At 42.3% G+C, this 13,195-nt stretch overlaps 1 protein-coding gene across 3 annotated transcripts in view; it reads left to right on the top strand.

The window, feature by feature from the left end:
• The window catches only part of SORCS2 (sortilin related VPS10 domain containing receptor 2), a 165,846-nt gene that overhangs the window by 116,139 nt on the left and 36,512 nt on the right, over nt 1-13,195 (top strand). For all 3 annotated transcript variants that reach the window (XM_066623901.1, XM_066623900.1, XM_066623902.1), the window contains 6 exons: nt 4,595-4,671; nt 5,236-5,327; nt 7,980-8,087; nt 9,233-9,353; nt 10,942-11,075; nt 12,611-12,739. In XM_066623901.1, coding sequence (XP_066479998.1) covers nt 4,595-4,671; nt 5,236-5,327; nt 7,980-8,087; nt 9,233-9,353; nt 10,942-11,075; nt 12,611-12,739 — 661 coding nt within the window. The remainder of the gene's footprint in view (nt 1-4,594; nt 4,672-5,235; nt 5,328-7,979; nt 8,088-9,232; nt 9,354-10,941; nt 11,076-12,610; nt 12,740-13,195) is intronic.

Here is a 13,195-nt window from a genome sequence, read left to right as displayed (position 1 = left end):
CCTGACTTTGAGGAGGCCTCCGTGAGTGACACCCAACTGCAGGATGCAGCGCATGTCCCATTGGCACTGCTATGCCAGTGCTGGAAAGCACTGACATAAGCGGTTAGGACTGAGCCCTTAGTTGATTCATGTCCATCGTGTTGTGTTATTTCTATCATGGCCAGCAGACAAAGTGTCAAGGGAACGAGCCACCTGTCTTTGGAGTAGTGAGGAAGGCAGAACTGAATGTGTTGTGGTGGCATCCCTCCTATGTTCTCCTGTACTTCCCTCACTAAACAGAAAAAGCAGCATTCCTCATTTCCTCTAATATGCTGGTTTACAGAGGTTTGCTTTGTGTGTGTTTGTGTGTGTGTGTGTGTGTGTGTGTGTGTGTGTGACTCTTGAGTGCCTGTTCAGACATTACTTCCATCTAACCTCTACAGACAGTGATATTGGGCACAGGCCTTTGACTTGCACCTTCTCCTCCCATCTTTACGTCCCCTTCCTTTCTCTCCTCAAGGTAATGTAAAAGTGAATGCTTGAACTGGTAGATTTGCCTCTATTTGTACTTTGGATCTTCCTTTATGCTGCATATTGAACTTGCTTTCAATGCCCTTGTCCTGCTCCTAATCTTTCTTCACTTAAATATGTGTATGAGTTAACATCTGAACAACTCTTTCACTTTGTTTTCTTGCACAGTTTTTGTTTTGAAATTAAACACTGGTTCATCGTGCCTGTCAGTATGCAATCTTTGGGAAGCGTAATATGAAGATGCAAGCCCAGGAACAGCCTCCAAAAACTAGCAACTTTTCTCTGAATTTGTAGCATGGTATACAGTTCAGCATAAGAACCTTATTGATGTTCCATATTCTTTATACCAATTGAAGGAGCTTGGCAAATGAATAAGGAAACTGAGAAGTCCAAAGCAAAGTAACCAAAATCTTGTTCTTATTATTGAGACAAGATATGCAGTCTCTTATGAGTGGAAAGTCAACCTGAGAGTTACTATAGTGTATTTTAAAGAGGGGCAAAAGAAAACATTCAGAATCATGGGGATGACCATTTCTGTCATTGTGCCTTGATGAATATAGAAAGCTGCCTTGGTCAACCCTTGGTCAATCTAGCTCTGTTTTTCTACATGCAAAAGAGCTCATTTACAAACATCTAGATTAAAATGGAGAATTACTCATTGTCAGTTTTTCTCAACCTGCCAGACCAACGTAAAATCCAGTGCGTGACATGTTTACTCAGAATTATGTCCCTCTTCATTCCATGGGGCTTACTTCCAAGTATGTGTGCATGGCATTGCAACACACATTTCTTGCACAAAGTGACAAGATAATGGTAAAGACAACCTCATTGTTACAATATACTTGGATTTCAGGAAGAGTTTTAAAATGAGTCACACATAACATGAATGTGGGCTAGAAAAGGCTACTGTAAGTAATTGGTAAGTAATTGGATGAAAACGTACGTGCAGATTTCCTTGTTCCATTGTTTTAAAGAACACCCAACTCTACCAAGCTAATGTTGTCATCTCTCTTCTTTAAAAAAAAAATCTAGAGCACCAAAATCATATGTTGTTAAAAAGCTTTCTTGCAGCTTTTCAGCATCAGCTGGTCCCATAATAAGTATTGCTTCAATTCTTTAGCAATGATAAAAAAATCCCCTAAAGTATTCTTTAGGGGCACTCAGGCAAGTATTGGTCTGTATTTCTGCAGATTTGGATATAGAAGTGGACAGGGTTGATGCGAAATATGGGATGTTAGGAGGATGTTGCAGTCCCAGGAAAAGTCCCCGGGACTGTTCATGGAACTTACAGGTAGTTTTGATTCTTGCATCCCTTTCTTCATGCTGAGCCTTAGCACTGGACCTGTAGTGTCACTGGAAGCCCACTGAGTTAGTTGGATGTAACATTGAAAGGGCTGAACTTCAATTGGAGAGACCTGGGTTTGATACCCATCTCTCAGCTAATAATAACGTTGTCAGTATGATAAAGTAGAAAATCTTCATGTAGTCTGCCCTGAGCTCTTGCAGAGGGTGGGATACCACTATGAAAAATGAATAAATTTATTGTTTTTACATAAAAACTAATGCTGGTACACGATCCCTTCTTGCAATACCTGACTGTCACCATTGCCACTGAAGAGAGGGCAATATGCAGGGTTGTGGGAGAGTCCTGGGTAGTTCCTCAGTGATGACAACACCCATCAGTGCAACCATCCTGTCATTGGACTGAAAGCCTGCAGGGCACTTAGCAAGGCTTCAGGCATTCTGTTGTTTGCTTCCTGGTGCTGGAGCTGCCTGGCTATAGGTAGCTTGTATCAGATGACAGGTTAATGTCATGGATTAGGGTAAGGTGACATTCTGCAGGACCTGGAAAATCCCATTGAGAAGTCCTAGGCAAGACAGGCATTTCTTCCACAGCAGATCTCACCTGAGTTCCTAATAATGTAGGCCTACAATGTTAGCTTGGAACTCTGCCTTTCAGGTACAAGCTTGTGCATTACTAAAGTGCAGAACCCTGGCTTGAGCCTTGCATTCCAGTATTGCTGTCTAAGTCATGTGCATTTTTAGTAAGGCACTTACAGAAGACTGAGGTAACACTGAGTGTTACCTGAGAGGTAACATAGCAGTGGAAGCAAGTTCTTTTCCCTGGGGGCACAAGCAAATATCAAGTTCCTTTCTTGTGGGTGGGCTGTAGATCATGGCCTCTGGAACTGGGCTTCATAAAGTCTTGCAAAATGTGGGGTTGCTGAAGTAGACTCCTGCTGATTCACCCCTCTGCATCAGTCACTGGCTGAGGACAACAGCACTTTGAGGGAATTGCTAGATGTGAAGACATCTGAGGTCTAGGTTCTTTTGTGCATGTGCAGTTCAACTGCTCCTGCTAATCAGGGAGAAGGAAAGGCAGCGGCAGCTCCTGAACCTGAGCAATTCAGTTACTTCTCTGGTTGCAATCCAAACTTCAGTAAGGCCTAATTGGGTCGGTAGAGGGAGGGAATTCTGCAAACATCTAATGTCACAATGAATATTTCTACTGACGTCATCATAGGGTTTTTGCAGAGGTGATGGTATTCTCAAATATGGATACCATACACAGGACCTGGTTAGCTACAAAAAGTGTTAAGGTGGCATATTCTGATATTTGAGAGACTCTCATATTGAAGTGGGAGTTTGTTCATCTTATCACCAAGAATATGTTCAGAAGAAATGACTCTAAAATACAGAAGGGTAGATTTCGGACAAATTTTAAGAACAGTGAACTTAAAGAGCAGCTCTGCCCACAAAGCAGGCCCCTGGCAGAGCTGATAAGATGCCCCGCCTTTAGGCCAGACCACTTAAGACCAATGAAATCCCACATTCATGTAGATGGTTAACCCATTTTTGCCTGGCCCACAGGTGTACACATTTGGTCCCTGTTGCATATAATTATAGTTGGCATCCTTCAGTCTCAGAAGACTATGGTATCGCGCTCTGAATGGTGGTTCTGGAACAGAGCGTCCTCTCCAGTGCGCGAAGCCTGGGTAAAGTAGATATGGAGGATAGACTGTTACCCATGCAGCAAATCCCCCCTCTCCATGTCGCTGAAGTGGTCCAATGGAAAGGCAGAGGCCAATACGGTTCGTTCCAGTGGCGTTGCAGGAGTTGCCAGAACGTGACTGTGTTCAGCCATGAACTGCCTAAGGGACTCCAGCTCCGGATTTTGCCTCGAGGTTGACTCCTGAAGCCTTTTCCATAACTGGATGTAGCCACAAGGCAGTGGAGGTTTGGGATTAGAGTTTTCCTTCTCTCAGTTGAGCTGCCTTCCCAGGCTAACGAGTCCCGTCTACCAGGTGGCTGTTCAGTCGCCTCTTACAAGTACTGCCAAACTGAGGGCCTATTCTTATCCCCAGCCCCCAGGGGAGGTTGTGTATAATAAATAAATAACTAGGTATTTATATACCGCCTTTCTGATCATCGGATTACTCCTCTGACTTTATTCAAGGCGGTTTACATAGGCAGGCATTTCACAAATTCCTCAAGGGGATTTTCACAATCATAAAGGTTCTCTCTTTCAAGAACCAACAACATTTCAGAATGGATCTTCCTGGTTTAGTCTCACTTCTGGCCTCCAGTTTTCCCACGCAGGCTGACAAGTAGCTCCATCTCTCACATGGAGGGCAGCCAAAATGCTTCTTGCTTACACCAAGAGCAGGTGGAATCACTCAGCTCGGCTTCAAGATCTCGCCATTCTCAGCCGTTCAGGGAGCTGCCAGTGTCCTCGAACTGGCGACCTTCTGATGTTATCTTCGGGCTGACGGAGGCTCTACCCTCTAGACCAGACCTCCTGCCTAACGTATATGCAACGTTGGGCAGAAATGGCTTAAGTTAAAATTCTTCACATGGGATCATTTACAATTGCTTGATCTATTGCTGGGATGACGTAATTGCTGCAGAGGATCAGCTTGTAGGCATCTCTGTCTGTGACAAACTGCTGTCATGAAGCAGCACCTGAGCCAGTTCTCGCCACAACAGGCAAGTGTGTGGTTTGGGTAAGAGGTTTGCAGACCTAAATACAAACAGCCAATTACATATGCCTTGTAACATCTGCCTGTTTTCCTTCACGTTTCAGGAAATCTGGGTTCCCAGCTTGTTGAGTATAAAGAAGAAATGTACATAACATCAGACTGTGGCAAAACCTGGAGACAGGTAGGGAAATGGAGAGTATTTTGTATTTGAGCCCAATGTAATATGGAGCCTCACTCTGGAGTCTCACAAGCCTGTTAACAAGAGCCTATAAGGAGTTCCTCTGGGTGAGAGGCAGAGGGCAAGAGTTAGTGGAAGTAGATTGCAAGGAGTGGAAAATGGGTTTGGGCAAGACTTGTAATGTGCTGTATTTTTTATCTGTCTAATGCTGTGTTTGGTTGTGGAGTTTGAATGTCTTGTACTTTGCTTTGTATTTTCTCAAAGCCTTGGCAAATGTGCCGGCTAAAAATGCACCTAAATAAGTGCTTTACGTAAATCAGAGTGTTGAATAGTCAGGATTTAAAAGGAGCCATTTCTCATTTATTTGACCTGTTTCTCCCCCATCCTGATCTTCGTGAATAGAATATAGTCACTTCAAGGAAATATTTAACAATTTCAGTGTTTTAAGAGCTAGTCAATATGTTTCATTATGAGTCTTTAATTAAGTAACATGGGATACAGTCAAGCTAATTGTCAGAGTCATCCATTTTCCCTGAAAGCATTGTTATTTTATTGACATTTTTCTAGGTATTTGAAGAGGAGCATCACATCTTGTATCTGGATCATGGTGGAGTGATTGTGGCCATCAAAGACACTTCTATTCCACTGAAAATATTAAAGTAAATGCTACAGTAAACTTTCATATGGCTGTCACATATTCAAGACCAAGCATGTTCCATCATTTTAAATGAGTTGTGTTATGTAAGACACTTACAGAGAGCCTCCTTAATACTCTAACATTTGCTCAGCAAAAATCAAGATGGTAGTATCGTACCCCTGCCCGGAAGGGCAGAGCCAATTGGTCTGACAGGGGTGGATTCTGTCCAGTGCTGCTGAGAACGAATAAGCAAGACACTAGAAGGTGGAAGGTTAGGAAGGTGTTTACTGGTTAGCAAGGGATACCTGGGAGCCCTGAGAGCTCGGCTCGCTCAAATTCAGAAGGCCCGGGGTCCAGTGGGGTGTGACACCCTTTTATACATTTCAGTTGTTATTCAAACAAAGCGTCCCCCCGAAAAGGGGAAGTTCCCTTTGGTAACTTTCCTAAATGTCCTTCTTCATGCACCTGCCCTCTTCACTCTTTCTTTTGCACTTGCACATGCCCTCTCAAAGGGAGTCTTGTTTCTGACCGTTTCACGATGCTTGCTGTTCTATTTCCATCCGTCTGTGTCTGGCCTGTGGTTAGGTTAGTAAGGCACTTTATTAGCTTGTCAGTGATTAGCTGTTAGTGATAAGATTTGGCCAGCTGTAAGATCTAACTTCCTCTAAATCATGCCTTTTCCTGTCTCTGTTACCTGCTCGCCCTCCCTCTTTGTGTTACTCTGTATTGATGGCTGTCACAAGTTTTGCTTTGGAAAGAGGGGGGTGGGTGGGTTTGAGACTGATTTGCAGGTGACAGTAGCTTGGTTGTGTTGATACATTAATAAGCACCAGACCTCTCTGAAAGATATACAATTCAGTATTCACAAATAAAGTAAGGAGAATAGGCCTTTTCTTTGTGCCCACTTTTTCTGGGGTGTCAATATTTGCCACAAAAGAGACAGGATGCTGGTAGTGGGACTTTCACTACAGTCAGATCTGCTTTTGAGGATTCCAGCACAGTCAAACAAGCAGTACAGAGCAGTGCTTCTCAGCATTCGTCCTCCACTGTACCTCTTCACATGGTTCACCTGTTCACATGGTACCACCAGAAGTAACTGGCAATAACATTATTGCTTTTTCGAGTGCAGGAAAGCATGCTTTGGAGCCTCCTACTGTTGCTTGTTGTGTTGTGTTCCTGCTCTCACTGCCTGGCAGCAGGTGTTCAGGGGTCCCATGAGTACCACCAGATACCAAGTACCACTGGTGATACCCGTACCACTGGTTGAGAAACACTGGTATAAGCAGCGAATGCATGTTCCTGCCTCAAGCAGCTTTATAGACTTTGGCAATCGGGAAAATGACTGAGTGAAGCAAGAGTAGCATGCAGGATGAACATGAGTAAATGCACACTCAGTTATGCACACTTATGTTTCATTTCAGCTGAAGATGACTAATAATAAACTGAAGTCTTCAATGAAAACTAGATTCTGAGAAGGGCTTTGAGAGGAAAGAAAAATGGGATCCCATTTCTGTTCAGGGAGGGAGTTCCAGGGGGGAGTTCCAGGCATTGAGGCAACAAGGCAGATTCATTTAAAAGAAGCTGGAGGATGGTTGAGCTATAGAAGCAAAGGGCACAGTAAAGAGTATGTTGAGAAGTGAAAGAACGTTGCAGATGTGAACGCTAACCAGAACATCATCAGAAAACAATAATCTTGATTTTTGGTGAGCAGTTGTTAGATTGAAATGACTCTGTATCACCTATTGCCTTGAATGGGGGAGAAGCACATTTCAAATGATGGAATATGGACCACGGGAAGATATTTCAGTCACATCAAATAGTCAGTAATCCAAATCAGTGTCATGTGTATAAGGGGATGTACAAACAGTTGTAATGACACAGAATTCCATCTAGGGTGCCACTTTCAGTTTCTGCACATGTTGTCTTAAAAGTGTTGAACAAGGACCAAATGGTCTCCAGAGTGTGGGGGCGGGCTGCAATCCAGAGTATATGAAACTACCTTTGCTGCCACTGCTAGTGGCAGAAAATTGCTTTAAAAGTGAAAAAGTTTAAAAGAGCTGTCCGTTCACTGTGACTGGTCCACCAATGAGCCTATTGAAAAGTTCACTGCTCCACCTCCAACTTCTACCCACTTTCAGTCTAAATTGAGGGGTGGGGGAGAAAGTTTACTTTTGGCTCAGTTCTAAAAGGATTGCAATTTTGGAGAAAAGAGTTGTGAGGCTAGTCCGCCAGAAGAGGACGCCAAAGTGGATGTCACCACCCTGAGATAAATATTTACCCATGAATGGCTAAGCACTTTGCTGTTTTATGTGTTAATGTTGCTTTTATAGTTTTTACTCTGTAATTAATCTGCTTGTATGATATAGTTGTTAGTTGGCTTAAAGGTCCTCTATTAATATTGTATTTTCTTTTATATGATTTTTGGTATTTTAATTGAATTATTATGCTGTATGCTGCTTTGAGTCATGGAAAAGCTGCATTAAAATATTTTTAAATAATAAAAATTTAAAAATACCACTCATAATGATGATTATGTGGATGATCGGTTATAATTTTTATCTTAATTTGGGATGGGAGGTTGTAGGTTATACATACTTTTAATAAATACTTGAAGCCCATTCTGCATGGTTCAGATATATAATAAACTTGGCTGAAAATATTGCTTCCTATGCAGGTTCAGCATAGATGAAGGCCAAACATGGAGCACTCATAACTTCACTGGTACTTCTGTTTTTGTGGATGGTCTGCTCAGTGAACCTGGTGATGAGTCATTAGTCATGACGTACGTATTTGTGCACTGCATGTGAGCTTATGTGGAAAATAGTTGAAAGGCTGTTGAGTAGTTAATTATACATCTAGAAAATATTCCAAGAACACATACAACTGAAATCATATAAGTTGACCCCAAAACATAGGCATTGTTCGTAGTCTAATGGGTGAACAGAGATGGCAAGATGTTTTCATAATTGTGTGAAGGTTTATGGACTCAGTTGGCGAACTACATGAATGCCTGTGGTGGATTTGCTTAGACACAGAACAGTGTGTAAAAGCATGAAGCTTAAAGCTTACCCAGGATCTTTGATCCTGTTCTAGTATAGGGACTAGATGAATAGGCTGAGGCAGTAGTCAAAGAGCATGTTTTTTTAATCTGTTTTGGCTGGCTTGCCAACTTCATGATTTCCTGGAAAAGAGGAATCTGAACAGTGTGATGCACCTCCTGGTAACCTCCCAACTGGGCTACTATAATGCACTCTACGGTGGGTCTCCTTCAAAGGTCATTTCAGAACTGCATCTGATTCAGAAGCAACAGTCAGACCGCGGTGTTATTCACAGGGAGTATGCAACACATCTTCTAAATGAATACTGTTGGTTATCAGTTTGTTTCTGTGGTAAATTCAAATTGCTAATTTTAAGGCCCCTTTCTTTTACCTGGAGGAGCACCTTCCTGTTCTGTAAGATCTGGCACTAAGAATTTTTTGGTGGTACCACCATTAGACCGATGGTTATTGCTGATCACACTTTTTACAGCTAATTTTGGGTGGATGGCTGTTTGGTTTTAGTTTACCCCCTTCAATGCTATATCTTGTTTTGCGGTTTTATTTTTTGTAATCTGCTTTGAGAATTGCAACTGAAAAGCAGGTTCTAACTGCCTTAATAAATAGATCGATTATTATCTGTTTAGGCTGGCATCTGCAGTTTTCATGGGCTGTTAACCTCATGGAGCAAAGGTGTATCTGGCTAGTTAATGAGTTTGCCATGTGGTACCTGTACTACACATGGAAGTGATTCTCTGCATGTAACTGTGCAGTGAAGTTCAACATTAACAATAGTATGAGCATAGCCTGAAAGAGATATCAATACACTAACAGTGCACAGAACCCAACTTTGAACAGGATGCTGATTTGAGACTTTGATCTTTCTCTTTAGAGTCTTTGGCCACATTAGTTACCGCTCAGACTGGGAGCTTGTGAAAGTAGATTTCCGGCCATCTTTTCCCCGTGAATGCACCGATGAAGATTATGAGTCATGGGATCTGACAAATCTTCAGGTACGAGATCATAGAAAGTAATCATTCCCATGCCTGAGGACAATTTGGTAGGCTATTTTATATAGGAGACAAAAAAGTAAAGCATAGGTCAGACGCATGTCACAATAGTATGTGACATTATAAATCATCTTTAGTCATACATTCTGTGCGAGGCATGGATTAACTTGTGCACTATTTAATTAGTAAAGACTGTTTACATCATCTATTGTAGTCTTGTAAATTTTAGGTCTAAGCAGATGTATTATTTGAAGTAGTTTCAATGCAATTAATTGGAAGAGATTATGGAAGTTTAATTAAAGAATTATAGACCACTGGTCTGAGTATTGCTGTTGCTTCTGACATGTTAAGGGAGAGGACTGGGAGTTAAAGCACTAAGAGCCCGCGCTGGCTTACTGCAGGCGTGCACCATTGCAAATGTGCCATAAAGCATGTTTGTGAGGGTTAGTGGGGGAGGCAGGGAGGAGGTGTGGAAAGGGCAGGGGAGGAGGCATGTCAGGGGGAGGGAGTGGGGCAGGAGGGGAGCGGGATCGGCAGAGTTCAGTCTCACCAGATCCTGAGCCTCACGGCCCAACACAGAACTCCTTGATTCTGTGCCGGCTCAAGAGCTGCCACAGAATTGAGTAACCCCATTGCGGAACTAATTCCCTTACTCAGGGGAGGGGGACAAAAGTCCTCTTCTGACAAGGAACTGGCAGCAGCTGCCCAGGGCACAGGGGATACTGCAGCAGCCATTTTTGGCTCTGCACTCCGTGCAGTTCAGCGCTCTGTGCAGCCCTGCGCTCCGTGCAGTTCAGGACTGGGCTGCCCAGTAAACTGTGCGTGTATGCTGATGAAATTGATGTGTCAACAATATGTATGATTACCATGTATCTGTTGTGCTTTCATAGCACATAATTTAAGTCATGCGTTAAGATACAGTTTCTGTCCAATTTGAGGCACACATAAATTTGTAACACCTTTAAGTGTTACCTTAAACCAAAGACTTTTAAGGTTAGACTCCATCTGTAATCAAAGGCTGCCACAGCCTTATCTATCACAAATTTTTTTATCACCAATGATAGGAAATATATTTAAGGTTAGTCAGTATACTCACAGTTTTCTTCAGTGTTTCTTTACAAAGCCAAGCCTAGGCTTCGCTACAATGTTTATACCTATATTTAAAAAGTGCTTTATTTGATGGCTGCTATGCTGTGTTAAGAAAGATTAGTTCAAATAAGTTGCATGTGAAATGCTTTGTGTGCACCAGATTGAAAGTGTCTACTGAATTCTCCAAACTGAGCAAAAAAAAAAAAAAAATTGCAGTTCAACCTGGAGCTAACTTAGGACACAATGCTAACCAACTTTCCAGAACTGACCTAGCCGCAATGCAGCCCCAAGGTAAGGGAACAAACATGCCTTTACCTTGAGGAGGCCCCCTTGACTGCTTTCCCACTGCAGGATGCAGTGCCCCCACGTTGGCACAGCTATGTCAGTGCTGGAAAGTTGGTTAGGACTGTGCCCTTAATCCCTTAAATGGCAAATGTAAAGAGTACAGTTCAGTCCAGCACGCACATCTGGTAGTTGTGACAGTTAACATTTTGATGTTCAGGGTGATCGCTGCATCATGGGTCAGCAGAGAAGTTTTCGGAAGAGGAAAAGTTCATCGTGGTGTATTAAAGGAAGAAGCTTTATGTCGGCACTCACTTCCAAAGTTTGTGAGTGTAGCCATTCTGATTTCTTATGGTGAGCCTTTCTGTAGAATGTGGTGGTGGTTTCAAGTAAATATTCTTTATGAGCTGGTCATATATAAACCTTCTGTATCCTGGCAAAAGAGGCAGTTTTGAATGATGAAATTATTTCTAACCTACTTTGGAGGTTTTGGTGGTCAGAATAATTAATCAGCACTTCATTGTATGTGGTGTTCAGCTTGCTACACACATTTTTTTCTCTTACACTTTGTTAGCCATAAAGCAAAGCAATGTAATTAAGCACATCCTCTTCCTCTCCTTCTCGAATGTGATATTTTATTAACATTGCAGTTAATGAAACTGAATGAGGATGGCAGGTACTCACAAGAACATGTCACTTAAGTTAGAAAGTATTTCATTCTGCACAACTATCAGTTATGGGAATGGGTCTTCAAAGGCTTTAGAACCCACCTTTTCTCTAATTTTCTAGTGCAGTAGTTCTCAAACTTTTAGCACCAGGACCCACTTTTTAGAATGAGAATTAGTCACAACCCTACTAGAACTGATGTAATGACCAAGCATGAAAATTTTTAACAATCCTAGGCTACAATCCTACCCATACTTACCCATGAGTAAGTCCCATTTACTATCATTGTTAAAAGAATTATATATAGTAGCCTGTTAAAAGTACAGATCTGTTACATTTCCCCAAATACAGTCACATGCCATGGTAGCACCAAGTCTAATATATTAAAATAAAATATTGAAATGAATGGGGACCTGCCTGAAATTGGCTCGTGACCCACCTAGTGGGTTCCGATGCACAGTTTGAGAAACACTGTTCTAGTGTATTAAACTTTAGGCTGTGTTACATTTTCTTTAATGTGTTCTAGGTTCAAGTCACCTAGAACACATTGGAGTGTTGGAACAGACTGCAGGGACGTGAACCAGGGTAGGCAGTAGATGTGAACCGACTCCTGAATGCAGAAGCCTCTACAGGCACAAAAAATAGCAGGCACACAATGCTATCAGCACTCACACTTCGTCCACAGGAAGCTATGAAGTCCTCACCACAACTGTGCCAGGATTGTAATAGAACAGACCATGGCAATGATAGCCCCTCCTTCATGAAGAGAATCCTGTCACCCAGTCATGGACCTAGCCTCCCAAATGTTACTCTGGGGTGAAGTACTGAAGGGCCATGCTGTGGTTGAGGAAACAATGTCCTTTAGCACTGCCCATAGATTTTCTATCTGCCAGATAGCATTTGTGGGGCTCAGAAGGGGCTTGTAGGAGTCAGGCAAGTTGACTGCGCTGAAGACTTATGGGTTTTGTAACTGCATACTAGTTGCAGGACTGAGAACGTACCTTCCCTAGTAAGAACAAAAGTCCCGGGTAGGGGTGTGTAACTCACCCATCCCCTCCAAATGAGATACAAAGAAGATGACAGCTGTGTGCCTATGTTCCCCAGACCTCATGCAGTGTAAGTGGATTGTATCCAGTATAAACAACAGGGTTTTTACACACAGCTTCTAACACACCACCAGCAAAGATGTCTGTTGAAATATCCATTTTGTTGTTGTTCTATAGTGATTATGGGTTTGAGCGTTCAGCTCTTCTAAAATCTGAGACTAGCAGATGCTTTGCTGACTTCTGGTTTAATCCAAAAACTCCTCCTGAAGACTGTATCTTAGGACAGTCCTACAGAAGCAGCACTGGGTAAGTAGTTGGCTGGTATTTTGCTGGGAAAACAGTTACATCCTTCTTTTCTAAATAGCTACTCAAGGGCTGAGAATATTGACTCATCTAGCTGAATAAAGCATATTGATCTTTGAATTTTTTTAATGTGAAAAATGTCTTGCTGTTCATATCACCCCAAGGGGTGATGTTCTATTCTTATTTTGCATGTATGTTAAACTGTGGGAGAAGAACTTTGCTTATCCCTACCAAGATCATTCATAGTTAAGAAAGGGACTGAAGAAACCTTGTCATCCAAAGCAATTGGACAAATTGGCTGTCTAGTTGTTGAGCCTTTTTAAACATTGTGTCTGGCATGTAGCACAGTTTGACCTCCTCTTTGGTATCTGCATAAGATGCACATAATGAGGTCTAGAGAATAGCATCACTCCCTGCGTGCAATCTTGAACCCCAAAGAAGACATACATTTTGTACTAA

The sequence above is a fragment of the Tiliqua scincoides genome, chromosome 4 (assembly GCF_035046505.1).
Source record: "Tiliqua scincoides isolate rTilSci1 chromosome 4, rTilSci1.hap2, whole genome shotgun sequence".
NCBI classification, from domain to species: Eukaryota; Metazoa; Chordata; class Lepidosauria; order Squamata; family Scincidae; genus Tiliqua; species Tiliqua scincoides.
This window is presented reverse-complemented; position numbering and strand designations above follow the sequence as displayed.